The 26,545-nt window shown below is 42.1% G+C and overlaps 1 protein-coding gene across 1 annotated transcript; it reads left to right on the plus strand.

Moving 5' to 3' along the window:
* The first annotated feature begins 5,568 nt into the window (after positions 1 to 5,568).
* MACROH2A2 (macroH2A.2 histone) lies at positions 5,569 to 26,141 on the plus strand. Its single transcript, XM_009493497.2, has 8 exons — positions 5,569 to 5,740; positions 13,868 to 13,974; positions 15,372 to 15,569; positions 17,211 to 17,321; positions 19,076 to 19,175; positions 20,110 to 20,199; positions 22,215 to 22,389; positions 25,976 to 26,141. The coding sequence occupies exons 1-8, from the start codon at positions 5,569 to 5,571 to the stop codon at positions 26,139 to 26,141; spliced, it is 1,119 nt and encodes a 372-aa protein (XP_009491772.2).
* The last annotated feature ends 404 nt before the right edge of the window (positions 26,142 to 26,545 follow it).

The following is a 26,545-nucleotide window of genomic DNA, read 5'->3' on the forward strand; positions in this document are numbered from 1 at the left end:
AAGCTGACCCCTAGATATAATGTCTTTGGATTGCTTGTCAACTAACTGTTCAAATAGATCTTAAGCTGGAGATGAGGAAAGCGCGGGTGTGTTGACAGTCCTGCATGTCCTTGATTTCAGTCTTTGCCTGCTGACTTCAAGTCTTCTCAATATTTGGAAGTCAAGACTCCTAGATGCCAAGCACATGTGAACCATCTGGAAATGATGTTCAAGGCAGCATTGGTGAATGAATTTGGTAGAAACGGTTCCAGTACAAAGCCTTGCAGAGAGTCGGGCATTAGTTCTGTGAGCCAGGACACCGGGGTCAGCATCCAGCTGTGCCCGAGCGTTTTAGCCCGTGTCAGCTTCTGGTGTAGCTCCCAGTGCAACGTCCGCTTCTGAACCTCTAGCTGTCTGAGGGAGGGCACTTGGCATGCTTTGCTAAATTTTAGTCTGCCAGGTGACGTTGTAGCCAGCTGTAAGGGCCAGAAGGATAAGCTGCAATGCCAGCTGCTTTAGCTGACTGGGAATTTACCTAATCGTTGCTCAAATATTCAGTGATAACTAGTTGCTAGTGTGCATTTTGTATTTGGTGTAGCTATTAGCTTGCTTCTCTCTTGTGTATGATCTGGGATGTGAAGAGGAATGGCCAGAATTTACTTTTCTCCACCAGTCCCGCAACAGTTTTGGTGCCACATTCTGCAAACTAAGCTTTCTTTTCTTTTACTGTTTTCTGTGATTTTTCTTAGAGAAAAATTTAGATTTGATGTATCTTAGGCATTTTGTACCGCACTGAACTTTCTGATGTACATCCATGCTTTCTTGCCAGATCTTGACATGTTAATCTCTGAAATTGCTTGCTGGCCAGCTTTTCAAGTTCAGGCTCACTTGGAGGTCGCAGTCTGTTTCTATGTCTGCAGGTTACTCTTGCTTTTCTAAAGACGGTATGTGTCCTTACCGCCTACAGGTGTTTATGAGGTTTTGTTGTTCTGAATGTCCCTGTAGGAAGGACTGGAAAGCGGTTTTAAGGTTGCTTTGGTAGTCCTTGATCCTTGATGTGGTATGGGATGCAAATTGCGCAATGGCGAGAGGAATGTCACGGGGTGGTCTCTTGTTCCAGTGTCCTTGCAGAGCAGTCATCACCCTCTGCTGATAACTGTGGTGGAAGAAAACGGGGTGCTAGCGTCTGTGGCGGAGGGACCCTCCAGGTGGCCAGCAGACCCACCTGAGAGAAGCGAGGAGGTAGAGCTTTTTTTCCAGCAGGTAGAAGGAAAGTGCTTCTGGTTGTTTTGGGCTCTGGAGACGATTTCATTCACAGAGGAAGGCCCAGCTTGCAAAAGTCTACCCTATTTTCATCATATTGTAGAGAGCTCCGGGAGATCTGGTAGCTACTAAATCCCCCATAGCAACACAGGAATGTTGGAGTCATGGCAGAGTAGGAGTGTGCCGTGACCAATTAAGGGATTGGAAACGTTAATTGCTTAAAATTGCCCACGCCTCACGATGTCATGGTAGCCAGATATAGATGCAGTTCTTCTAACTCAGTGAGGATGGACTTCACGTAAATGGCATGGCCGTATTTTTTAACGGAGGCTGTAGTTTATAAGGGCAAGCATGGAGGCGATGAATCAGCTGGCAGCGAGGGAACTAATGTGGGTAGACTCAAGTGCTTTTCAACTGCTAAGCCCTTGGCGCTTAGCTGTATCATCCGAAGAGAACAATTAGGACAGCAGTGCTCAACTTGTAGCTCTTCAGCTGTTTGCAGCCTTTGGAGCGGTTCAGGTGAGTGCATCACGTAACTGCGTCAGGGCTGAGCTGATGTGCGTCCTCCGAGGAAAACCGAGCCCCTGCCTGTGGGAGGAAGGGGCCAGCAGGGCACGGGCCCCTGGGGCCTCGCTGCAGACCAGGCGTAGCTCTTCTGTGCGAGAGAGCTTCGAGATCTCACGGGCTGGTGGTCACCTCAGCCCGGGAACCGTTCCCTTAGCGTCCACCCTCCAAGGTGCCTAGCGTAGATATTGGCAACCCCGGCGTACCACGTTTCTTTGTCCAGGTCCACAGAAATTGTTTTCCAGTAGATGTGACTGTGCCATAGCTTGCTTTTCCTACCAAAAATCGCCTCCCATAGGAGACAAGACAAGAACGTGCTGTTGTGTATGTCACTCCCCATTATACCCCGGTATTACATAGGTATTACAGAGGTAAGCTGCAAAGAAGAGAGACAGAGACAGTGCTAGCAGAGTTTTGAAACCTCTTTTGTATTTAGGCTCTCACAAAATTCCGCAAACATACCTGATCTGTTACCTGCAGTGAATACACTGGAAAAATATTTTGGGATTCCAAAGGCTGCCTGGGCAGCAGGGGGAAAAAAGTGGCTGAGACTTGCTGTGAGAGAGAAGGGGTAGAGACAGAGGTGGAAAGTTCAGTGAGGCAACAGAAGAATGAGCCAGAAGTGATTAATTAAACAGAAATGTATATAATGCAGCAACGTGCCCCAGGGCAGTGTGCTTAGTTATACAAATATGTTTTGATTTTCCATCACAGAGATAAAGTGCAACCACGGTATTTTCTGTGGATGCAACCTCTTGATGTTTGCTTTTTTTTTTTTTCCCTTTTCATTGATTCACACGCAGTTGGGATTTGGTACTACAGGGGCAAATATATGAGAGGTTAGCTTAATATGATTTCGATACATGATTGTTTGTAGTGTGCTCTTTCAGCATGGCTCTCTGTAGGGATTTCAGCACAGGACTGAACTTTTGGGTGATGGAACTGTCCTGCCGGTATTGCAGGAATCAGATCGTAGCCTAGTGCATACATTTATTAAGTTCCACCTTAAAATGAGTTGTTATTGCTCATATTACTCATAAGAGAAGGCTGTTCCAGAAGTTCTCTGATGGCTAGAAACCTAATTCCCAGCCTACGTTTATTCCTTAATTTGAATGTCAGTTATCACGAACCGAAAAGGGCACTTTATAAAGGTTAATAGGTAGCATAATATGAAATTGAAAGTTTATAAAGGGTTTGTCACAAATTGCAAATTTCATTGAGCAAGAGGGCTGGAGGAAGGGACCTCAAGAGATCGCCTTGCCCAGCCTCCTGTCCCAAGGCAGACCCAATGCTGCCTGTGCCATTTCTGACATAGGTTCTCTAATGGTTTTAAAGTTCTCCTGGCAGGAAGATTCTGCCACCTCCCCATCTGAGTCCCGTGCTCCGCTCTCCTCCCTGCTACACAGCTTTTGTAAGAGTCCCGCTCTTCTCCTGTCACTTTTATAGGCAACACTTACTCCCTCCACCTTCGAAGCAGCCTTTGACGCCTCTAAAGACCATTATCATGTCTCCCCACTTCTTTTTGCCTTCCCTTTTAGTTTGTGTCAGACGTCTGATCGTTCTTATCACCCTCCTCTGGATCCTCGTTGCTCTGCATGCCTGGAGCGCGGTATCTGCAGTTGGACATAGCTCCTCAGCTCAGCGCTGGCTGTCCTCTTGCTTATACACCTTGACGCAAGGTTTGCCTTTTCACAACAGCCTTTTTCCCACCCCCCCCCATTGTAACCTGCTGGTCCTAATCAGCGGAGCTGCTTCCTAGCAATTGTTCTCTGTCCTACGCAACCAGTTACTCCCGCATCAATGCAATTAAAGGATTGCTTGGGAATTTTTTTCCACTTATGTGTGTTTGAAGTGGCCATTGCCTTTAATCCATGCTTGCGAGCGGCAGTTTATGAGCTTTTTTACCACTGCTTGTGATTCCAGGCTGGCAGTTCGCAGGGAACTCGGAGTGGCATGATGAGCAGCATCAATTTTGAAGTGTCTGTGTCTGATAGGTTTACTGGTTTAATCTTTCCCAACTTTTGTTATCATGCCCACATAATATATTGCACACAGAAAGAAAAAATTGTCTGGCTGATAGACAAGGACACACCAGGGTTTTATAGATCCCCGCAGCCCCTGCGGTGATTTTGTTTCCTTGATATCATAATGAAACCAGTGTTGATATCATAATGAAACCAGTGTTCAAGTTAGGTTTTTGTAGAAACGCACCCTTGAATTTCGCTGTTAGGGATGGGTTTGTTTCTGTGAATATCAGGCTTCATATGGGACAGGTCCCCTCTTTGTATATGCGCTTGATTTGTAATGAGCAGGATAAGAACGAAACACCGATTTCTGTGCCCTCTTTGTATTAATGTTGATTGTTCCCAAGGGCTTGCAGTGGTGCCAAATGACTTTTTTTTTTTTTTCTTTCTTTTTTTGGAAGGCTATTTAAAATGCAGATTGTGGTAAAATTTAACAGTATCACCTGAAGTCATCATAATATTTTCCAAATTATCTCCCTCCTTTTGTTTCCTTGTTTCACTGAGGCAAATGAATACTGGGAATTAAGTAGCTGTGCCTTCATGGACAGAAATACCATCTGTGGCAGCCATGCTCTTCGTTTATTTCAGAGGAGTGAATCTTGATCTGTTGTGTTTTAACCAGGATCATAATTAAGCCACCAGGACAGCTATAAAAATGGAGTTAGAAACAATTTTTGGACAGAGTTAAAACTTCCCCATTATGTGACTGAGAGTGAAAACTAAGGGTGTAACTAGGCCTGCATGTGCACTTTGGAGTGGCTGACTCCAGGGTTTGTCATCCATTTACCTGCAATCTTACTGTTGCTAGAAAAACAAGGAGAAAATGGCATTTGTTTTCTTTGCTCCTGTGTATAGACTAGATTGGCTCTTAATGCAGGGAAAAACCACATCTTCAGGGAGCTCGATGGGCAGAAAAACCTGGTAGCCAGTCCTTTTAAGATGAGAGATTAAAGACCTCCCCTTAGCTCTGTGGGAGAAAGCTTCTGGGGCTCCCAAGAGCTGCTGCGAAGGTGATCCCGGGAGAATTATGAAAGCGGTGAAGCCTGTGAGCTGGCCCCCGGGGCTCAGTTCCTGAGGCCAGAGCAGCGTGGGGGGAAGCGCTTGAAGCGTAGCTGCTTGCTTCCCCTCTTCAGCCGTGCATGTGAAATTCCCCGTATAAAAGACCTGTGAAGAAGCAGTGTGTTTGTAGGTAGGTTTTGTCTTCTCCCATGCAAGCGGTACAACTTCCTCTGCTTATAGGTGGCACCAATATCTGCTTTTCAGCTTGTTTAATGCTGTCCATTATGCCAGTACTTCTCAGCTGTTTATAACTTGCTAAACTTAACAGTCAGCATGGAAATCTGCCATGCTGCAGATGTCTGCCTTGGTGTGATTTGGTTTTAATTTTTTTGTTTTGGTTTTTTTTTTTAAGATTCATTTAACGTGCATTTCATGTTTTTAATTGTTTTTATATTCTCCAAACCACTTGTTCTTTCTGTGATGTTGCTACACTGACAGTGCAGTAGTGAAAAGAAAAGCTATAGCAAATGTTCCAGTTCCCCAACTTTTAATTAATAATGCTTCAGCTTTAACAGGTGTTGAGAATGGGTTTGGATTTTTTTCTTCTGGAAGAACAAGATAATGTATAAAGATGTTTCTCATATGCTGAACACCAATCCCGTTTCTTTTGTTTTGCAGCTTTTGGATTGGAGCAAGCAGATAAGAATCACCAGCAAATTGACAAGCACAAAGCTGCAAGATGTCGGGCCGAAGTGGGAAGAAGAAGATGTCCAAACTCTCACGCTCAAGCCGGGCGGGCGTTATTTTCCCTGTGGGGAGGATGATGCGCTACTTAAAGAAAGGAACATACAAGTACCGGATAGGTGTCGGAGCACCAGTTTACATGGCAGCCGTCATAGAGTACCTAGCAGGTAAACCAAGAACCTGATCCTGGAAGTGCTGATCACACGCAGAAGCCAGGGATATCCATGGGATGGGATACGAATGTGTTCAGCACTTCTGAAAATCAGGCTCTGCAAGTGCAGGATTTGTTGAAATTTGCTTAAAACGCTAAGGAGATGAATTTGCTTTTTGAAGAGGCTGAGGATGGAGATTTTCTCCTTTAGAGGCACCATGCTTGGTCACTAAGTGGAAGGATGATTTTTTTTATTGCTTTGCGGAGCGAGGAGTCACATCTAGGTAGTTTCTGTCCAAGAGAAAACTGATATGAATTAGACTTTTGATACACCTGGATGTGAATAACAGGAGGAATAAAAGCAAACCCACCTTGTACATCTGTTGTGCTTTTGAAGTGAACAAACTCTGTTTCACTGGCTGCATTTCTCCTTGCAGAACAGTGTCAAAGTGTTACAAAATATGGAGGTTGTTCATCTGTGTTTCAAAAATCCTTTTGGCTTGCCTAAGTGCGTAAAGAAGTGGTTTAGGGTTTAAATCTTCCCACAAACCCCGAATTTTCTTTTTCCTTCCTTTCTGAAACTGACCTCAGAGGAAGGGGCAGGTGTCACATGGTGATACAATGTGACTACAGTGCACTGTGATGTATTGCAATATTTCAGACTGTCCTACCATCACATCTGCTTGGTTTCTTATTTCGTTTGGAAAATAGCACCTTAGCAAATTGTTACAATGCCTGGTGGAGAGGCGATTCTGGTTCAGGTTAGTTAGGTGTCACAGATCAAGACTGAGGTGCATTAGAGAGTCTGTGAGGAGTCACAAGCCTGGATGGAATTAGTTGAGTGGGTTGTGTTTCAGCACCGTAGTTTATTGCCAAAGTGGCATGGAAGAAGCTTGCCTGGAGCCTGGTTGTGCATGTAACAGCATGTCAGTCTTTATGCAAACATTGCTGTCTTTTTTTACACATGAAAGCCTGTTCTTGCTACCAGACAATAAAAGCACTGTTTCCTTTCAAAGGTGTGGAGAAAATCTGAAATAATTTCACTATTAATAAATTAAATTTCTGATGATGCCTAATAGTATGTTACAGAAACTTCCACATTTGTGCTGATTAGTTCCAGGATGAGAATTTTTTTTTTTTTTTCTTCTGAAGCTACTTCTGAAGTCAGAGTGAAAAAGTATTGCTTATGTGGAAGAAATGTAAACAAAATGTTAAACTTGCATTTGTGTTAACCCCCAGCTCCTTCAAGATATAAGTCCAGAAAAGGAGCTGGTTTTAAAGTAAAGCAAAACACCACTGAAAAGCAGAATCAAAATCCAAGATGGTGATTTTTTTTTTTTTTTTTTTTTACTGTGTAAGAACAAACATGTTTGGATTAAGGTCATTTCATCATAGAGAAAGATCAGTTCTCTAAGTGATTTTGGAGAAGTTCTTTCACTTCATTAAGAACATACATATACCCCGATTTGCACAATCTGGTTTCATATATTAAAAAGAAAGTCTTGTAACTACAGAAATCTCTCTCTCAGTGGAGTTGGTGCAGTTGTGCTGTACTGGGGAAGTCTGTGACTTGCAGAGCTTGTTTCATTGTCTGCAACATGGAGTGCTACTCAGCAGGGATGCTTCAGAGACTGCAGGGATTTAGGGGGAAAGGTTGAGATGGAGGATTCATAGCTCTTGTAGCTCCCCTGCTCTACCACAGTGGTTTTCAACCTTGTTTTTGTTGGTAGGCCTATGTATGTTTTCTAGTGGAGGTTCAGGCCTCTTCAGGAATGTCATAAATATGAATTTCTCTATAGCAAGGGGTGTTTGCTTGATCATTGGTTGTGAATTGCTTAGAAGTTCTCTACAGACTTCTGGATGTCTGGGTATTGCAAGATGAAAACCATATTACATGGGTTTTGGACATTGCACTAACTTTTATAAGTGAATAACATGCTGCATAATGACTCTGCTGACCTTCAGTCTGGGGAGGAATACTTTCTTTTCTTTTCCCACTCCACAGGGATCCATAGCACTCAAACAAGTTTCTAGGATAGATATTTGGAGATGCTTGTTCTGAGCTGTGGCAATTATTACAAGGTGCAGTAATAAATTGTCAACGGCACATCTGGTATATGCAGCACTTTGGTAGCGCAGACTGTGTTATGGTCATCTTTTTATAACATACAGCGCAGCACTGTTTACCTGTTATCTGAACTAGGACAGTGTAAAGCTTGGCTCTGCTTCTGGCTAGTAAATGCAGTTTAATTTAAATCATTAATATGGTAAGGGCAGACTATGTGTGGGCCTGCACTTTGCTTTAGAAAGAAAGAATGTGTAGTCAACCAGGCAAGAAAATTGCTAGATGTGTAGGCTAGGGGCCCACATAAATTTTAAGGGAATGCTTTTGAAGCTGCTTGGTTCAGCAGAGAGAGAACCCCCTCTCGCCCCAACCCTGTTTATATTGTAATAGAGTGGTGTTTCTGAGCAAACACCTATTGCTTGTGGATAGTGGTCTTGCCAAACCAAAGTTTCTGTGCTCTACCCAGAGTTCTGCTTGCAAAGATTACGAAGGTGGATAGTTCAATTAAAAAACAGCATTGCAACATCTAACCCTGCTGATGTTGTTATTCCTAATGTGTATGTGTGAATATAGTCTTTGGTTTTGGGAAGCCTTTAGAAACAAAATGTGTTTTTCCAAGGCTGTTGTCAAAGGGCGTATTATATATCAAACTGGTAACATTTCTTAACATTATCTGATACTTCCTATTACAAACTCCAGTTTTCTCTCATGGACTTGCAACTATGAAACGGTGTCTACTCAGGCTGAAATCCGGCATACAGGGGAACTGCTTCAGGCTAAGTCTGGGGCGGGTGGGAGTAAGGGAGTCTGGTTCTTCAACTGTTTCACAGAAGCAGGTTGAACCATGGGGGTTTTTTTTATTCCTAGTTTTTTAAAACACTCATGAGAACTTCTCCTGGTTGCTGGTGCCTGGGTGCTTCTCTGCTGCGTTTGAGCAGAGACTTGATGCTTTACGAAAGGGAAAGGGTGGTCTCTGCCATCTCGGAGAAATCTGCTCTCTTTGGCCAAGCTGTAACTTTGAAAAAACACAGGTTGCTCATGCTCAGCAGAGACTTCTTTGATTTTAACAGCTAAAATCTCTGAAGACTTGGTCCTCGCTGAGCATGCTCCAGCCTCTCTCAGCTCCCAGTGCTGCCCAGACTGCCAATGCATCGTCCTCCCAGAGCGACGGAGCATGCCTCAACCTCTCAGCTCTGACGTGTGACAGGACTGCGCCTGGGCCACTCCACGCAGTGGCTGAGCACGCTTCAACCCGTGGCTACAGGTGCTCAGAAGGACTTTCCCTCTCACTGCTGTCCCCGCTGCTCCTGGTCACAGCACTGAGAGCAGGGAGTGGGCTTTCTGTGCTCTCAGCAGTACCAAGCAGCACAGGGGAGGAAACTCTCTGATGTGAAGGCACAAGCTGCACAGAGGCGGGTGGCAAGAGGTTTGGGAATGAAGGCACGGAGTGCGTGAATAGGAGTTGAAGGAGTAGCTAATCCTACTTACTGTCCGTGAGGTGGGAAGGGCAGGCTGGAATTAAGTGGATAAGCAGACTAGGAGACTGGGAACCGATTGCACATTGGTCAGAGAAGGAGACTGGGAAAAGATCATAACATTTTTGGGAGACGATGGTAATGGGAGAAGAATATTGATGTTAGGGACGGAGCCGAGGATGGATCTGGCTGGAGAGAGCTGAACTGATGACCAGTGGGCAAATAAATGGTGAGGGGTGTCCAAAAATCCTGCCAGAAAGTTGGAAAAATAGGGCATAGGCCAAGGATTGGATGGAGTGGGTGCTGATAATGAAGAACCTAGAAAGAAAGATTGAGCCTGAGTATTACTACAGCTGAGAAGAGTAGATGGGAGAAACGGAGACTGTCCAGGAAAGGCAACTGAGGTAGAAGCCTCACATGTGGACTGCCAGGGAAAGGAGAATGGGCTATGGAGCTGGGAAAGCAGGTCATGGCTGGGATAGGGGCAAGGGGGATGAGGCTGGACGGGTCACACAGGACCAGATCTGTCTGATTGCATTCACCCAGGGCCTCGCATGGACCAGCCCTTCTCCTGTGAGCGATCAGCCGTGCGCGTGGTCTGTCGATGGCCTATATTTGTATTGCCCTGGAGCACTGAGCCTCTTGACTAGCATCATCCGGATGGTGCATATACATCTTGAGCATCCTCATTCCCACTTGCCACGTGGTTCAGACTGCTTTTTGGCTTTGGTATGTGTTCTGTGTCACGAGCTACTAGATCCCCATTTTTTCCCTTTGTATGCAAGATTGATTGTGGGTGTACCCCACAGCCATTATCAACGCCAAATCTGCGCTTTAGCTTATCAACCCCATTGTTAACATGCCAGCAATCACCGCAATGTATCTCAAGAAGAGGTACTTTTGCCTTGACTGATTAGCTAATGTGAAGAAGATCTTGTTGGTGTCCTAAGGCTTTTTTTTTTTTTTTTTATAATCTCTCTATGCTGTTTTGTATCTTAGGCTTGAAAATCATATTGCAAAACTGCAGCTTAATTCCTATCCAGAAGGTTGTGTTTACTGGAACAGTGTTGGGCTCCACTGGCTTCAGAGTTAGAACTCCATGAAAAATTTGCCTCAGTCCCATTGGATTTATGGACTTTGCAACAGACGCATGCCAGACTATTCTCTGAGTGTGTATGGGGCTGACTACAATCATCATCATCTAAATCACACATCAACTGCATGTGTCCCATAATGCACTTCCCAAAGTGTAGGCAAAGAATACAGATGCCTCTTGCTTAGGAAGCAGAAGACATGTGAATGGTGTGCTGGTCAGATGAACTCACAGAAGATGTCAATGGAAAGCCATCTTCTCTAAATTAGGGCAGAACACAACACCAGCAAATACCTGTTCCTTCAAAAGACATCAGCTGGCCTGCTCCTCTGTCTGTTTCACTCATCTGCCGTCAAGAGACAAATCGAGCAGATACTTTTCCACTTGCAAATGGAGGACCAAGGACTCCATCATCTGATACATCTTTTCAGAGCAAAGGTATTACTGGGTAGATTTGTACATGGTACCGTAACAGCAACTGTCAAAACTTGTCCTAGAGGGGAAGTGGAAAACAAGATAACCTGTCTGAAATCTTTCCGATTCTCCTATCAGTAGTTCTCATATATCTTTCTTATCAGTCCAGCTGAGCACTTCACAGAAGCAGGCTGAGCTCAGCTGAACAAATAATTTTGGCCTGGCTATGATGCTTTTAGTTCCCAGACACTCCAAATCTGTTGATCCGTCAGCTAAAGAAACCTCTTTTTCCTGTACTTCACAGGATGAGAAGATGTAATCCCATTCAGATCATAGCTTGCCTGCTGCTTGTGTCGGTTGGAAGACACTTATGTTCCCTGGTCCCGAGTGCTTATCAAACAGGAGAAAAGGCTCTGTTAATAAGACTGGGTGTTGTGTAGAGTCAGCGGACAGGTCTGAGCATTACTCTATTGACATACGTTCGTTCGATGTCTGTCTGAGGCTAAGGTGAACTGTGGAGCGCATAAACGAGCTTTTAGCCATCTGCGCTGAAGATGGCCGAGTTTGAAGTTATGCTTCCAGTGTGGAGGCATCTTGTGTGGATTTTGAATCTTGAGGGAAGCACGATTATTTCAGATTTCACTTTAATTCTTAACATCTGCTGCTGAGAGAACGTAAAGTAAAACCAACTCATGTCTGAGAATATCAAGATGCCCGATTTCAAGAGAGCTTGTTATGGTGTAGGACTTCATTATAGGACCTATATTCTCAGACTAGTCTCCTTAGAGTTTAGGTAACCTCAGCCATCAGGATGTTTCTACTTGAAATGTAAAGCAGTTTCTTTAGGGATCTGTTCTTATCAGCAGAGGATGTGATAGCTGAAGCCTCCAGATTTGATGTTGCATTTTGCAACTGCCATTTTCTATTCTTAAGACTGAGTCCTTGCCTCCAGCATTAGAAAAATATGCATGTGGACAATCATTACAAGGAGGTAAGGCAATTATTTACTTATGCAAATAATTGGCATCCTTTGATAAGTTATATGCATATTCCACATTCTGCCAAAAATCATCTCTGCCTTGGATTCCCTCCTTCCCAGTGATCTGTGGTAGAGGGCTGGCATTTGAGCGTTCTGCGTTTTTTGCTCTTAACATTAGGCAGAGGACATTTGAGTGCACCATCAGGATGCTGCTGGCCAAAGGACCCAGAACCTGGGGGAGTGGGGTGAGCACACAGGTAGCGGGATGTGCCTGTTGTTGGCACATCTGAAAGAACTTCAGTTACCACACAGGTAAGTATGTGTTGCTTTTTTTTTTTTTTCCTCCCCCCACGATGCAATCTTCCTCTGCTATCAGCACCAATCTGCAAAACCCACTGGAGAAGCCTGAGTCTCTTTTCTTGCTTTATGCTGGTCTGCACAATGGATGGCAATCTGTTCCTGCTGTCTGCTGCTGCATTAGCTCCACTGGCAGAGGTCTGGGAGTTGGGTCTGAAACTTCCAGCCCTGCAGCCCCCCCGGGGTGAATATAGCTGGATTATGCAGGATCTCTTCTCAGTCTCCTTCTTTAAAGTCCAAGTCAAACACTCCAAAGTTAGGGAATGCCAGAGCAGAGGGTGCTGCCCTACCTTTTAAGGTAGGCCCAGTCTGTATTTGTGGTGTGATGCTATTTCTGATCGTCTGATCACACGCTGATTTTTCCTCGTTGCAGTGGCCTAGTTACTGCAACCACAGTTCTAATATTTCCTAAAATTTAAGTGGTTGTCTTTGCAACTTTGATAATGTTTCTTGAAAGTTTTGCGTGAATAACTGTGAAAATTTTCGGCAGATGCTGGCTGTTTCTTAAACAATCCACTGTGAATATGCACATAATTCTAAACAATGGCTTTTATGTCTCCAACACTCAGTTAAGTGTGTATGCTGTGTAGTAGTGAAAACTGGATGACAAGTATGCACTTTGGTTATTCTCACTGAGTGAAATTGAAAGCTTGTATTTTTTCCCTTGAACTGAGAGCTAAACCTCTTGTTGAAATCCTTTGGATTCAGCCAGAGACCATTATGTAGATTTCCACTAGATTTTTCATGAAAGTTCTTCTTTTTATAATACAGTTCTTTATTTAGTTGATAAAAAGGAGTAAGGTATTAATAGGACACTGGATACTTTCAAAATGAAACAAGATGTGAATATGATTTTTATGATTACTTGGAGCAAAACATTCCCTTCTCCTTCCTTCTCAGTGTTTCAGTAGAGCTCTTACATGAGAAGTAACTTCTGAGTAGGGGCCAAAGTGTGGAAGTTAATGAATTATACTGATTGCTACAGTTTAAATAAACTCAGAAAGACGTGTCTGTGTTTCCTCTACAACAATTAGAAAAAGCTCAGTGACATTAGTCACAGTATAAATGTTATTGCAAATTTAGAGAAACTACTTTTGAAGTGACCTCCTGTTCCTGGAGGTGTAGAAGGAACTTTCTTCCAATAGTTCATGCATTGAAGCTCTTATGTTGTTTCTGCTTGCCTCTAAGTCAAACCTTTCATATCTTGTTCTGAAATTAAGCTTCTCACAGACTTTCAATGCCCTTTAATGCAGAATTGCAGCAGCGCCTGGCTAGTTTGTTGGCTTTCAAAGTATTTCTTTAAATGCACCTCAGTCTTCATCTTACCTGATCCTGAGAATCCTTGCTGTTTTGTCAGAACTGTCTGTACTAGGTTTGGGGTTTCATTGCATGCTTTACTATTTTATTGTTACAGGGTTACTGCTAAATTTTGGACTGCTGATGTACACTTTTATAGGGTGTTTCTTGCTTTTTTGAAAGAGAATTCTGACTTGGGACTTGTAAAAGAAGTTATGTGAACAAGCTTAGCATATTTGCTGCTAGCTATCCTTTAGGGAATTAGGAAGGACAAATTATTTTACGTAAATTTACAAAGACATTGAATGTGGTTTGGTTTCTGCCTTTCTGTAGCAAAGACCATTCAAATTGGGAAACACCCCTGAAGAGGTGTAAATGGATATTAAGAAGGCATGTAAAATGTGTATATAGAGTGTATGTAAGTTGCATTTTTGTTACTCATTTTTATCTCAATGTGTTTACAGCTGAAATTCTGGAATTAGCGGGAAATGCAGCACGAGACAACAAGAAAGGAAGAATTGCCCCCAGACACATCCTCCTGGCAGTTGCAAATGATGAGGAACTGAATCAGGTACCTGTTTACATTTCAGTGGGAGAGTTACATGCTGTGGCATGAATGAAGCTGCTGCCATAGAAGGTTAGAGGCAGTTTAGTCTGACACATGAATAAGAACGCAATTATTAGAGCAGAAGATGACAAGTTTGCGCCCACTTGAATAAAAGCAAACAAAGCAGAAGGTTCTGAGATATCTTATCTTAAAACCTCTGGATATAAATTTTGCTTCTTTCATAGCCTGTGAGTCCTGTTGAAGTGGATAAACTTGATGCTTAATTTTTTCCTCAGAGACATCCAATAATTAAAGAAAATGTGCCATATGGAAGACCTTTTTCCAAAAGCTGTAGAAATGTGTGTTTTCCATTATAGTGTCTGTGAGGCCCAGCTTGGGTAGGGATCTGGCTCACTCTTTGCTATCACTGCCTCCAGGACTGCCTCCCCCTCCATATGCCCATGTCCCATTAGCACCCAGACTGTGGTTTGCAGTGCTCTGACTCTGAGGATCACTTGTGGGATCACTTCTGCTAAACTTATGGAGTGAGAAGAGAGATTATGGCATGGGCTGTGAATTGCAGCATTCAGGGGTGCTGGAAAGGTTCAGTCAGCATCAGAGAATCTCTTCTCGGTTGGCCCCACGTGGAGATGGATGACATCATTCACACTTTGAAAGATTCCTGCACTTAATTTGACTGCTTTAAATAATGAAAATGTGGTGCCCATGAAGTCATCTAGTTCTGTTTCCAGTGAAGCGGACTGAAAAGTCAAAACAGAAGCCAGGAGAGAGGGAAAAGCGTGCTGACACTACTAGCCCATTCCCTGCTCCATGGCGCTGGTCACTGGCCTGTGAACTGGGGACTAGATCTACTCTTGTCCCTTAGAAATTAGCCAGATTTTGTCCTCCACCCTAATATCACAGCCCGTTCCTACTGTTCACCTCTGCAAAGCAGATTCTTGGGGCTCATGCTTGCTTTCACTGAATCTGTTTCCTTGCCAAAGGGGTGTACAACAAGTCCTTCTTTGAGCAGGGCTGTGGTGCAGTCATTTTTTTAAGTAGCCTGCAGGCACTTTCATCACCTCTTACCCTCACTCACTGCTTGTGAGTCACCAAGGACAGGTATGCAGAAAGACCAACACTGGAGGAGAGAAGAGTGACTGACCTGTACAGTAACGGAGTTCTCCAGGATGTGCTGGCTGCCCTTGCTGGCTGCCAGGTTTCTTGTTCTTGTGGATTTTCTCCCTCATAGGTTTTTTGTTTGTTTTGGTTTTGGTTTTTTTCATGATAAAGCGATGAGGTGCAATGCTTTGGGAAGTGTGGACTCTACTGGCATATGTGTAATACAGTCATCAAAAATAGCTTGAGTGAAGACTTAAGAGAATCTGTAATATGCTCCTTTACACTGCTTCTCCTTGCAGTTGCTAAAAGGTGTGACTATTGCAAGTGGAGGTGTCCTGCCCAGAATTCAGCCAGAGCTCCTAGCCAAGAAACGGGGTGCCAAAGGCAAATCTGAGACCATCCTTTCACCTACTCCTGAAAAGAAGGGAAGGAAATCCATGGTGAACAAAAAGAGTGGGAAGAAGGCAAAGTCTACCAAGGCCCGGACACCGAAAAAGGTAAGCATGAGGCAGATATGGGATTCCAGAGGTGTGGGAGGGGGAGTGGATCAAAACCAACTAGGATTGTTAGGAGGAATAAATTAATGCTTCTGCATTGTTTGTTTGTGACAACTGGAAATGGGAGGTAGGAGTTGATAATACACACACCAGGTTTTTTTTTTTCTCTAAACTTTAGAAATAAAGGCAAACACAGTATTTTTGTAATGAATTTTCCTAACAAAAAACTTTAAAGCTTTGAGGGAAACTTTTCAGTTTTCCATGTCACCCTTTGCAATACTTTGTTGATAACTGTGTAGAATCTCTTTATCTCCATGCTGTGTGGCAGTGAACTCTATTTTTAAAAATAAAGGAAGTTGTATTTTAAAACATTTTCTACTTGAGAGATGTCACACCTTCAGCCCTGTACAGTTAGCGGGTTGCTGTTAAAGATTTTTCACTGTCCAGAGAACTTGTCCTGACATAGTACATAAATGTCATTTTGACAAGCTCTTTGTTTCATGTGTTCTTAGGTGTGCTGTTGTTAATGGTTTTTAAAAGAGTTGCGAGAAGAATAAAGGAATCGGAACTTGACCACTGCACCTTCCCTTACGGTTGCCCATCCTCTATCACCATCCAAAATGGTTTAATTTGGTAAAGCAGTAACCCAGATCAGCGCTCTTGGTTTGTCATTCCAGAGCATGCATCTTAAAATGCTGCTGAATTTTTTATTGGGTAGGATTAAACGATATTAAGCTTTGACCTAAGCTTTTTAAACTTGTTTTAAGCACATCTTTCTGGAGGCCTCTAAGCTTTAATACATCTCCATAGCTGAGAATATGCAGAAACAAGTTTTAAAAAGAAAGCAGAGTTGCTTAATGGGATGCTTAATAGGATGCCTCTGTGCATTGATCTCAGCTACCACCTTACTTTGAATTGTGCACATGGAGGGTTTGGGACTTCTTAGGCAGAGTTAGCTTCTTGACATACCTTAAAGCAAGTATTGGGAGATGTGAGGAGATGCTCCTGCAGCCCTGGTAGGAACAGGTTTGCTGCTCCTGGAGCTAGGCTGCATGAAGGAGTGTCCCCCACAGAGGGGATTTTGCGTTCAAACTTCAGCTATTAGTTACTTTATTTTGTCATTCTGACTGCTTGTACGGGGGTGTGATGGCTCACTCCTGTCAATATGGATTCAGATTTATGATTTATTGGCTGAGACTTAGGATTTTTTTTTTCAGATCATAAAGTTGTTTTTTCCTTCAGATTGGAGCATTTGACTGGGTTACTAAGTTACTAAGTTTCATTTAGTATGAGCTCTGCTCTGTTAGCAGCAAAAATAAACTAGCACACACCCACCCACAAATACAACCTTAACTGTTAGTAAAGCTACAGATGGATGTGGGTGCCCCAACTCTTAATGTGACTACAACCATATGTAATGCCTCAGATGAACTGCGGATGTTTTAGCGTTACATAAACAGCGAAGACCTCTGTTGTTACATAATCTTTGGGGATTAAAAGGCTGTGAGTAATATATTGATCCAAGAAGATGAGATTTGTAGTAACTGATTAAATCTATCCATTACTGAATAATGGTAAATGTTGATTTTTCTTTTCTTTTTTCCTTTGAGAGTTCTTGCTTTTTTTTCTCCCCCCAAATAGAACAAACAAAAGGACAATGAAAAAGAAGGAGCTTCAAATTCAACATCTGAAGATGGACCTGGGGATGGTTTCACTATCTTGTCCTCCAAAAGCCTTGTGCCAGGACAAAAGGTAATACAATGTTAAAACAGACTGGGATCACAGCAATGGAGCCTCGCATAAACAGAAGGATGCTTTTGATCTAACAGCAGTACAAAATCTTCTCTACATTCTCCCTTAGCAGTCCCAAGTTTAAGGCCAAAATTCACTCAAGCCATGGGCGTGGTAAAGGGTCTCAAAAAATATGTCTGCAGATAAAAGATTTCCAAGAATAATGCTGGTCAGCCTCTCTTCTCCATAGAGAACCATACTGATTCATTTCTTGGCCTAAGCTGTATTAGAGTTTTGTTCAGTTTGGACTTGGCTGCGTTGTGCCTGGCATACTGCCAAACCAGGTTTAACCTTCTAGGCTGTTTATTATTTATAAAAGAGTATTTCTGGGCCAAGTCTCAGGATCACCCAGAACTTCCACATGTTGATTTGTGCCAGAAGCCTGGATGCTCCATCTGAAAGTGGGCTGTGGAGCACCGCTCTCTCACTGTTCAAATTGGGACCTCACCAGAGCTGCAGGGCGTGCCTACTTCCCCGTCTTGGCACAGACTGTGACACCTTGCCTGGCCAGAAATACAAAACTGTCCCACCAAAATGCCCGCATGTCCTTGGTGTCCAGCCAACTGTCTGTCCCTTTTTTTTTTTTTCCCCCCCTCCGTACTCACCAAGAGGGAGAGATTTTGCCTGCCTTAATTTTTGGACCCTCTGAATGAAACTGGAGGTTTTCTTACAGATTTAACTGTGGAGATATAGTCAAGATTTATTATTATTATTTCCAATAGTAAGGTCACCTGGAAAAAGTGTTCTTCCTGAAAGTGTTTCTGTAAGCCCCCTGTACTGATGGTATACCCTGTTGTAAGAAGCAACGCTTAAGAGTTCAGTCCACCTGATCCCATCTCTTGCTAAAGCAGTGGTCTAGAATGGGCCAGACACATACTAGAGCCAAAAGATTGCTAAAAGCAGTAATCTGGCTAGGTAAATGAAACTTGGGTCTCCTTTACTAGAGATCAGTCCTGTCCTAAGTTCCTCCAGAGTCTGTGCAGCTTCTCACTTTCTTCTCTAAAATGGGCAGTACCTATTGGTCTGGTTAGGACGCAAATACTACAGTGCATTTTGGAAGAAATGAGGTGTGCTGGGCACATATTCAGCAACCCTAAAGTCTTTTTAATGGTTTTTAGGGTTTCTGTCCTCTGTTGTTGCTCAAAGTGATGAGGCTGTGAAATCTGGGGAGCAGCCTTTTTTGAGCATCTTAAGACATCAAGTTTTGGCCAGTTCCTGTATCCAGATGTGTGGGTGGGTAAAACATTTCATATTTTATTTATGCCATGAAGTCAAAAGGGAAATTAATTACTTGGGTGGTGAAGCCTTTATAGATCAGGATAGTGTTCAGCCCTTCTCAGTCCCTACAGTAGTTTACTGGGGACAAGTGTTTTCTACAGGAGAAAAGCTTTTTAATTTGAGTATTTTTGTCTTTAAACAAAAGCATTTCCAAGTTCAGCCTTTTGTCTTCAAAGTGTGATGCTAGAACATGAATTTTCTAGTAGTAACTTCTGGAGCAAGCTCCCAAGCTGTGGGTGTATCACAAAACAATCTGAGTGGTGTACAAATTAATTAATTAAAGGCTAAAAACCAGAATCACACATATTGAACACAGTAAAACTACTGGTCTTTGAAAGACTGAATCCAGCCTTCTTTCATTTTAGTTTTTTGGTATGAAAATGATTTTGCATTGATTACTATTTTTTTTCCCCTACTCTCTTCTTATTATTTTATAGCTTTCTCTGACACAGAGTGACATCAGCCATATTGGCTCCATGAAAGTAGAAGGCATCGTTCACCCTACAACTGCTGAAATAGACCTCAAGGAGGAAATAGGTGAGGCTCTGCTACACGCAGAAAAAAACAGATCTAGAGTTGGAACAGTAGCTGGTCTACTAGCTGCCTGCTGAGATCCCGTCCTGTTTCATCTGAATCTTCCCCAGGCCATAAAATATCACTTACAACACTTCTGAAAATCAGGCTGGATCTGACTAGGTATAACAGGCTAATCACTAATCTATCTTTTTTTAATGATGGCTTACGACAATCAAAACACAGATAATTTGTTGAAGCACATGAGCAGCAAAGGTGCAAATAATTACTACTGCAGTCTTTATTGGATTATTTTTACATTTGCCTCTGAAAATTCTGTGAAGAAAATTATATATTAATAACGCTTCTAATTATGCTTTTCACTGTAGGATTTTACATACTTTAGAAATACTCATGTACAAAGCCTTATACTGCTCATGTGAAATAAGGAAATATTATTACTGCTGGTGTACAAATATGGAAATTGAAGCAAGAGGGAGGTAAAAGAGATACAAAGTCAGTCGCGTAGAGAGGCACAGAATCCAGTAGTAGGCTTTTGGATCATTGTTTTATACAGTCAGTCATCAAGACCTTCACTGGCAATCCCAGCTGTGTTTATTTCAGAAAGTAGTAGGGTTTGTATGTTGAGTTGATTTTGGAGGCTGAAAATCTGAGTCCTGAAAATCCTGTTCTTCACTATTTTAGCCATAAGCCGGGGTAAGACAGCATGCTTGCAGATAATTCTATTAATTTCCAGTAATGACGTGCAGGGGTTTTCAAAACCAATAAAAAGTAAACTTTATCTGTGGCTAGATAGAGTGGTAAACATAAACTTCAGCTGCTGCTGACAGAGGGAAACAGGATAATACGTGTACAGTGTTCTTCTTTTAAATAATGTAGAGTGGTTTTTTTATGCTGATACTTCGAAGCCAAGGCCTTTTGCTCTGTGTCCTTGCAGGCAAAGCGTTGGAAAAGGCTGGAGGGAAAGAGTTTTTAGAAACGGTGAAAGAGCTTCGCAAATCTCAAGGACCTTTGGAAGTTGCTGAAGGTAAGAAGGATACTACGCTCTCTTTTGGAAACAGCTCATTCCATATGTTCTTTTCTGTTCTTGATTATATATGTGCCTTTGCTTATGTGATGTAAATGTGTCTGTTTCTTGTTGGAAGATGTTGCTGATATGGACAGCCTGCTTAGGGGGAAAAAAAAAAAAAAGGAAGAAGAATAGGATACCTGCGTGCTGTGCACATCCAGTCTGTGAACTTCTATGTGCCACCATAAATTACAGCAGGCTGATTAATTTACCTTAGGCAACTTCTGTCTGTGGGAGTCCAAAAAATTAAGGAAAACTTGTGCTGTCACCTTTGTGCCATCTTTCCTGTCCTATTTTTGTACCACATTCCTTAATGAGGAACAGAAACAGCTCTTGGTCTAACGTAAGAGGTATAAGAACGGTGATAGCTTATAAATTATCCTGCTTTATGCATATTTGATGAATGGTATAATCCAAACAATTACCTTACTTTGAACACAAATAAAGATGTGATACGATCTTTAGAACTGACATGCTTTTTGGAAGAGCAATTGCTGCTCTTCTCCCAGGTGCTACATTATAGAAATACAAATTACAGAAGAGCTTCCTTCAACTGTTTAACACATCTGTAGCAGTGAATAGCTTGGGGTTTGAGATTGTGTCTTCCTTTGTCAACAAATTAAGCCAATTCATAGGGGTTTGAAGGTGGCTGGAGGGCAGATGGAGAGAAGTTATAATATATTTTCCAGTGCCTCATTTGGCTTAGTATCTCAATACCCAAGAAACTAAATGCTTTAAATAGTCTAGGATTTAAAATTTCCTAAGTGCCTAGTTTTATAATCTCAAATGACAGGGAAAATTTTGTACAAGATACTTTGCTTCACTTTTGCATTGAATCAAAAATATATGCCACAACATCAAGTAAACTGCTTTTCTCTGTCAATCACTGCCTAACTAGAAAATAGACTCCTTTTATGCTATTAAGCCAGTCCCAGGAAAGAAAATAATCTTAGTTTAATAGACAGGAAAATATACGTTCTCAAGCATTGTGTTATGTTGCTATGTTTGAAATTGCCCTTTCTTCTGGTTTTGAGGCAAGCGATAATAAATGGTTGTTAATCACTGGAGGTCTACTGCAAACACTTGAGCTCCAGCCTCATGGGCTTGAATTCAAGTGCTGCACACCGGATACCTGTGGTGTTTTCAGTCAATTTGCTCCCTATGGTTAAAGGCCTGACATTTCTCTTCTGGTTGAAATTTAAGTGGCACAGAGAAGCATTAGACAGAATTCTTCTGTGAAGGTGGACAAGTGAATAAACCCAAGTTTTTCATCCTTGGGCATTAATTGCACAGCTAATTTCAGGGTGTTTAACCTGAGATTCCCGAGACCCAGATCTTTCAGAAGTTGTAACGGTCACGATTGCAACAAAAGCAAACTGATGCTGTGCTGTGGACTCTGCAGGTCCTGGAGAAACATTAATGCTTTCTGAAAAATTAATCTGAGATTCCTAATTGGACATAACTGGTGGAGACTTTCAGCAAACATCTTTGATTTTCACGTTGCTGTCTGAAATTACCCAGCTGTGAAGTGGGTCTAAATATTACTCCCTAACACTCTGGAGCTGTAATGATGATGAAGGATATTTTTGCAAAACATTCAGATAAGGCTGTGACAGCACTGCAGAAATGTCTTCTGGGGGATTAATGATACTGTGTTCAGTGCAAGGGTTTGATACTTTGCATAAAACAAATCCAGAGGCCACGCTGAATGAGAAAGCTAAAAAATATTATTGAATAACTGTGTGTTAACCAAATGAGCCCTGGGTTATTTGGTCTCCAAAGAAATAATAATTGATCACAGAAGTGATGACGAGACAGTCAGATTCTGATTGCAAGTGAGCCATTGTGGCATATTTTAATCCCTAATGTATTTCTTTGGAGAGGTAATGTAATTAAGGGAGTACGCTGGATTGAGAGGTCATTGCAGGGTGGTTTCTATTCAAAACTAAATGTTATATTTTCATTTGTGTTAGCTGCACTTACTCAGTCTAGCGGCCTAGCAGCAAAGTTTGTCATCCACTGTCACATCCCACAGTGGGGCTCCGACAAGTGTGAAGAGCAGCTTGAAGAGACTATAAAGAACTGCTTAACAGCCGCAGAAGACAAGAAGTTGAAGTCCGTGGCTTTCCCCCCGTTTCCCAGTGGCAGGTATGACTCTTTCTGCATAGGAGGATTCTGTATCGGGTAGCAGTGGTATAATTCGCTGTCAGAGAGCTGCTGCTGGGACAGAGAGGTGCCCTCTGGTCTGTGGCACAAAGGGGGCCGACCTTGCCCCCGGAGAGGGCTGTGGCAGGTGCCATCGGGCACCGTGCTTCTCCACAGGAAAGGAGCCTAAAGTGCAGTTTTTGCATGGAAGGACCCGAAAGCCTTTATATAGAGAAATTAGCTAGCCCCCAGGAGAGCTGAGTGTACTTGCTGTGCTTTCTATTGCTAGGCTATAATTTTCATTCTTCTACTATGGGCTTGCACCACCTCCGTTTTTATGTCCCTTCCTTTTGCTGTGGTGACTCTTATTAAAACTACATTCGTACTAATAAGATTATACCAGCATAATACTGAAGGCAAGTAACAGTGATGCAACCTGAGCTAGGTAAATATGGGGTGTTCACATAAGTCATCCCGAGAATATATATATTAAACAGACTAGTCACACAAAATGTTCTCTTTCAAAAGAAAATCAATATTTCTCAAATATAGTTCTGCTTTAAGAAGGGAACTATGAAACCAGCTGTGTAGCTACACATTTCTCTCTCAATAACTAGCAAATAAAATGTGCTTGACTAAGAAATCCAAAGTATTTATCTTTTTTTTTTCTTTTTTTTAAACCAACAGTTCACTAATCTTGCTTGGTCTCTGATCGCAAGAAACCTTACAAGCCCTGCTAACTGCAGAAGTTGCTTTATCATGTTGGAGTTTGCACACTTAATGTTTAATTTGAAATGTAACTACTGATTTTGTTAGTAATGCCCAAAGAGTAGAGTACATAGTACAGTCCCGTTGTGTTGGCCCGGTAGTGAATAAAATGAAAGTAAAACTGCGTTTTGATCAGTGAAATCGCCACGCATCACTGAATACACAGGAGGTGAAAATGCCATTTTTACACAGACACTTTTCAAGACAAAATACTATTTTTATGGATCAGGACAAAAGGATAAATAGAGGGGCAGTGCAATTTTTAATGATTTTTCTTCCTTTATACACAGATCTTCTTGTTTATAGCGTTCAGTCAAAGCAAAATGTGACAAATTGTTTTACTGCTCTTCAATAATAAAGTTCAGCTTTCAAAAATGAACTGTAGCTTTTCATGCCAATAGAAATAGTCTCTATAGACCTCATGTCTCCTATGAGTGTTACCTAAGAATAATCCAGTCTTGGAGCATTAGTCTTAGCACAGATCCTTCTGCTGCTTTGTTCCCTTTCACTCTCTGTTGCTCTTACAATTACTCCTGCTAACAGAAAATAGAGTAAGTCTTACCAGGTGCTGCTGGTTTACACTTTATCAAAGGACCTCAAATTGCCTGAAGAAAGGCAGTTTTTTTCAAATAAGACTTAATGGTTTTGCTGTCATTTTATCCCACCCACATGTCTGCACAAGAAATGCTGGTTTTGTTGGGTAGATCAGAAATTACGCTGTATCAGTTCTGTGAATTTTCTTCTTTCCACTGTCCCATTTTAGGGACAGTTTACAGTAACTGATACAATGTAGCAATAGATAGGATATCTCAGTTGTGCCGGGGCTTTTCACCTCTATGATCTTGTCATTAAAAAGTAGAGAAATGCAGTTTAGGTGAAATTATTTGTGCTGTGAAGCAGATATAAATTAACTGAAAAACATTTTTAAAAAGTCCTTATCGATAGCTGGCTGCCAGAAAGGTGTATTAGCTGGGTTGCTGCAGGTGCTGTCCAGGGACTAAAAGTAGGAAAATCTGTTTGCTAGTAATCATTTGGATTACAGTGAATATGGATACAGCAGTTGTTGATGACAAGTTTCCAAGCTCTTCTTTGGATGGTTTTTAATATAAATGTGATAAGTAGTCTGAAATCACTAACATGAAATTGAGTAAGAAGTGAGTAGCACAAAACTTAGAAAGGGAAATAAAAACAAACACACATCACAGTGCTATCAGAGAGGGAGGGAAGAAAAAAACACTGCAAAGGTAGCTCTGGATGCTACTAAAAGAAATACCATAATTTTTCAAGTGTGAGGATGTTAGGTACTGTGATGGCTTGTCTGTGTATTCTGATGTAGCCCCATCACTGAAGATCTTTAAGTGTAGGTGAGACAAAGTTTTTTCAGAAACAGAAAAGTTACATGTAATCCTGCCTCAGAGGAAGGACATGGGCTAGGTTGTACTGGCCAATTTTTTTTGGCATGGATCTAACTTCCTCTGGAGCATTATCATGCAGTAGACTCTAAATAGGAGGCATTAAACTCAAGAGCAGCCAGCAGAGTTATGCCCAAAGACCCATCTGAAAAGTCAGCTGTGTCTTAACCCACCTTCAGATAATTGAGTATGTCCCAGTAAAGTCTCATACAAACTCTCCAAGGTGCGTGGCTTCCTACATGCTCATGTAGCAAGTGCTGCGTCGACACTCTTCAGGGTTGTGCAAAATCAGCAGAACTATTACAAGCATTGTCAGGCAGCGGAGAAACTCCCAGCAGGGAATGCAGAGGAGTGTCTTTCCCTCCAGATGTTGGTGGCAGGGATACACATGTATCGCTTCAGGAAGGGATGCTTTCTAGGTCAAGGAATCTGTTTAGTGTTAGACAAGTAGAACAATGTGGAGCATACAGCTCCTAAGCATGAGCACACTGCAAGGCAGAGTATTTCATTAGATAGGCTTCATGTTAAAACTGTAGAACTGTTCTTGAAATTATGTTCAGTATTATAGCAGTCGTATTTTTATGTCAACCGAGATGCAAAGCAGCTGACCTTCATAGTAACTGTGCTCTTTGCAATGTGCTCTCAGCCAGTTCCCTTATAGCGCGGAGATGAGGGTGAAGGAACTGTGTTGCAGCTGAATGGTTTTGTGACTTGAAAAAGGACTATGAGAATGATTAAGATGGAAAAAACGCTGCTGCCAAGAAAGTTGAATCTCAAGGATGTGGGCCAGGTGCTCCAAGAGATGTCAACACAGTTGAAAAGTCCACTTACTGTAAAGACTGGTAGCTTTTAGTTTTTCAGATTGTAGGTTAGAAAATATTACCATCAAAATGCATGAATGAATGCATCTTGGCCTTAATTTGGCTTGGGGTTATAATTTAAATTATTTCCACTGAAGTCTCAAGCGAAGTATTTTTAATGACAGAGTGAGGAAGTCAGCTAAGTAGTTGATGGGTTTGCTTGGGTTGGGGTTTTTTTTTTTTTTTTTTCAGTTTTCAACTGAAAAAATAACCATCCCTTAGCTTTTTAGCCTGCCCAGCATGGCATGGAGAAGTTTAACTCTAAGGGAGAGCGTTTTTTAACACTTTTGTGTGGTTATAAACAGTAGAAGCAAATGAAAAGGGTAACTATGCCAACAAGGACACTGATACAGCAGCAGATGAATATTGCTGTCAAAACCTTGGGGTTTGCTTCTGGGATTTACACATTGCGAAACTGCAACTGGCACTATCTTAACAGCAGCCTGTAGTTGGTACAGCTATGGCTTGTTCCTTTCAGCATCACGTGTGCATAATGCTTGCACAGGTAGCTGATACTCACTTGTTCTGTTTTCTTCCCCTACCACATAGAAACTGCTTCCCAAAACAGACGGCAGCCCAGGTGACTCTAAGAGCTATTTCCACCCATTTTGACGGCACCAGCTCTTCCTCCTTGAAGAACATTTACTTTCTGCTCTTCGACAGTGAAAGTATTGGCATCTATGTGCAAGAAATGGCCAAGCTAGACACTAAGTAGCAATGGCAGCCAAATGAAACTTTATTTTTCAACAAACTTGAGTAGCATTGAAAGCATTAGAGGTGGGTTTTATTTTTTCAATGTGACGAGGAGGGGGAGTGGTAGTAGTGTGATGTGTTGTGACTTGATGAAGAGCTGTGACTAGAGATGAGAGGGGTTTAGTCCGATTTCTTCATGCTATCAGCATCCTCTAGCCATTTATATCACCTTAAGCAATTGAGTTACCATCTCTTTTCAGGAGTTTGTTTAGTGTCCCTTGTTACTTTAGTTTAGAAGTTTTTAAAGAGTAACCTCATTTTAGATTTGTAGTGATGAATTTTTCACACACACACACACACACACACAAACACACACACTTTAAAGAAAGCTCTTAAAAATGTTCTGCTCCCTTTTCCCCTCCCCTG

The sequence above is a fragment of the Pelecanus crispus genome, chromosome 10, assembly GCF_030463565.1.
Source record: "Pelecanus crispus isolate bPelCri1 chromosome 10, bPelCri1.pri, whole genome shotgun sequence".
In the NCBI taxonomy this organism is placed as follows: Eukaryota; Metazoa; Chordata; class Aves; order Pelecaniformes; family Pelecanidae; genus Pelecanus; species Pelecanus crispus.

Bases quoted from the DNA above. Each gene is read 5' to 3' on its own strand.
- MACROH2A2 (XM_009493497.2), top strand. From the start codon at position 5,569: ATGTCGGGCCGAAGTGGGAAGAAGAAGATGTCCAAACTCTCACGCTCA. The intron at 5,741-13,867 runs GTAAACCAAGAA...ATGTGTTTACAG, and splicing joins CGTCATAGAGTACCTAGCAG to CTGAAATTCTGGAATTAGCG. The intron at 22,390-25,975 runs GTATGACTCTTT...CCTACCACATAG, and splicing joins CCCCCGTTTCCCAGTGGCAG to AAACTGCTTCCCAAAACAGA.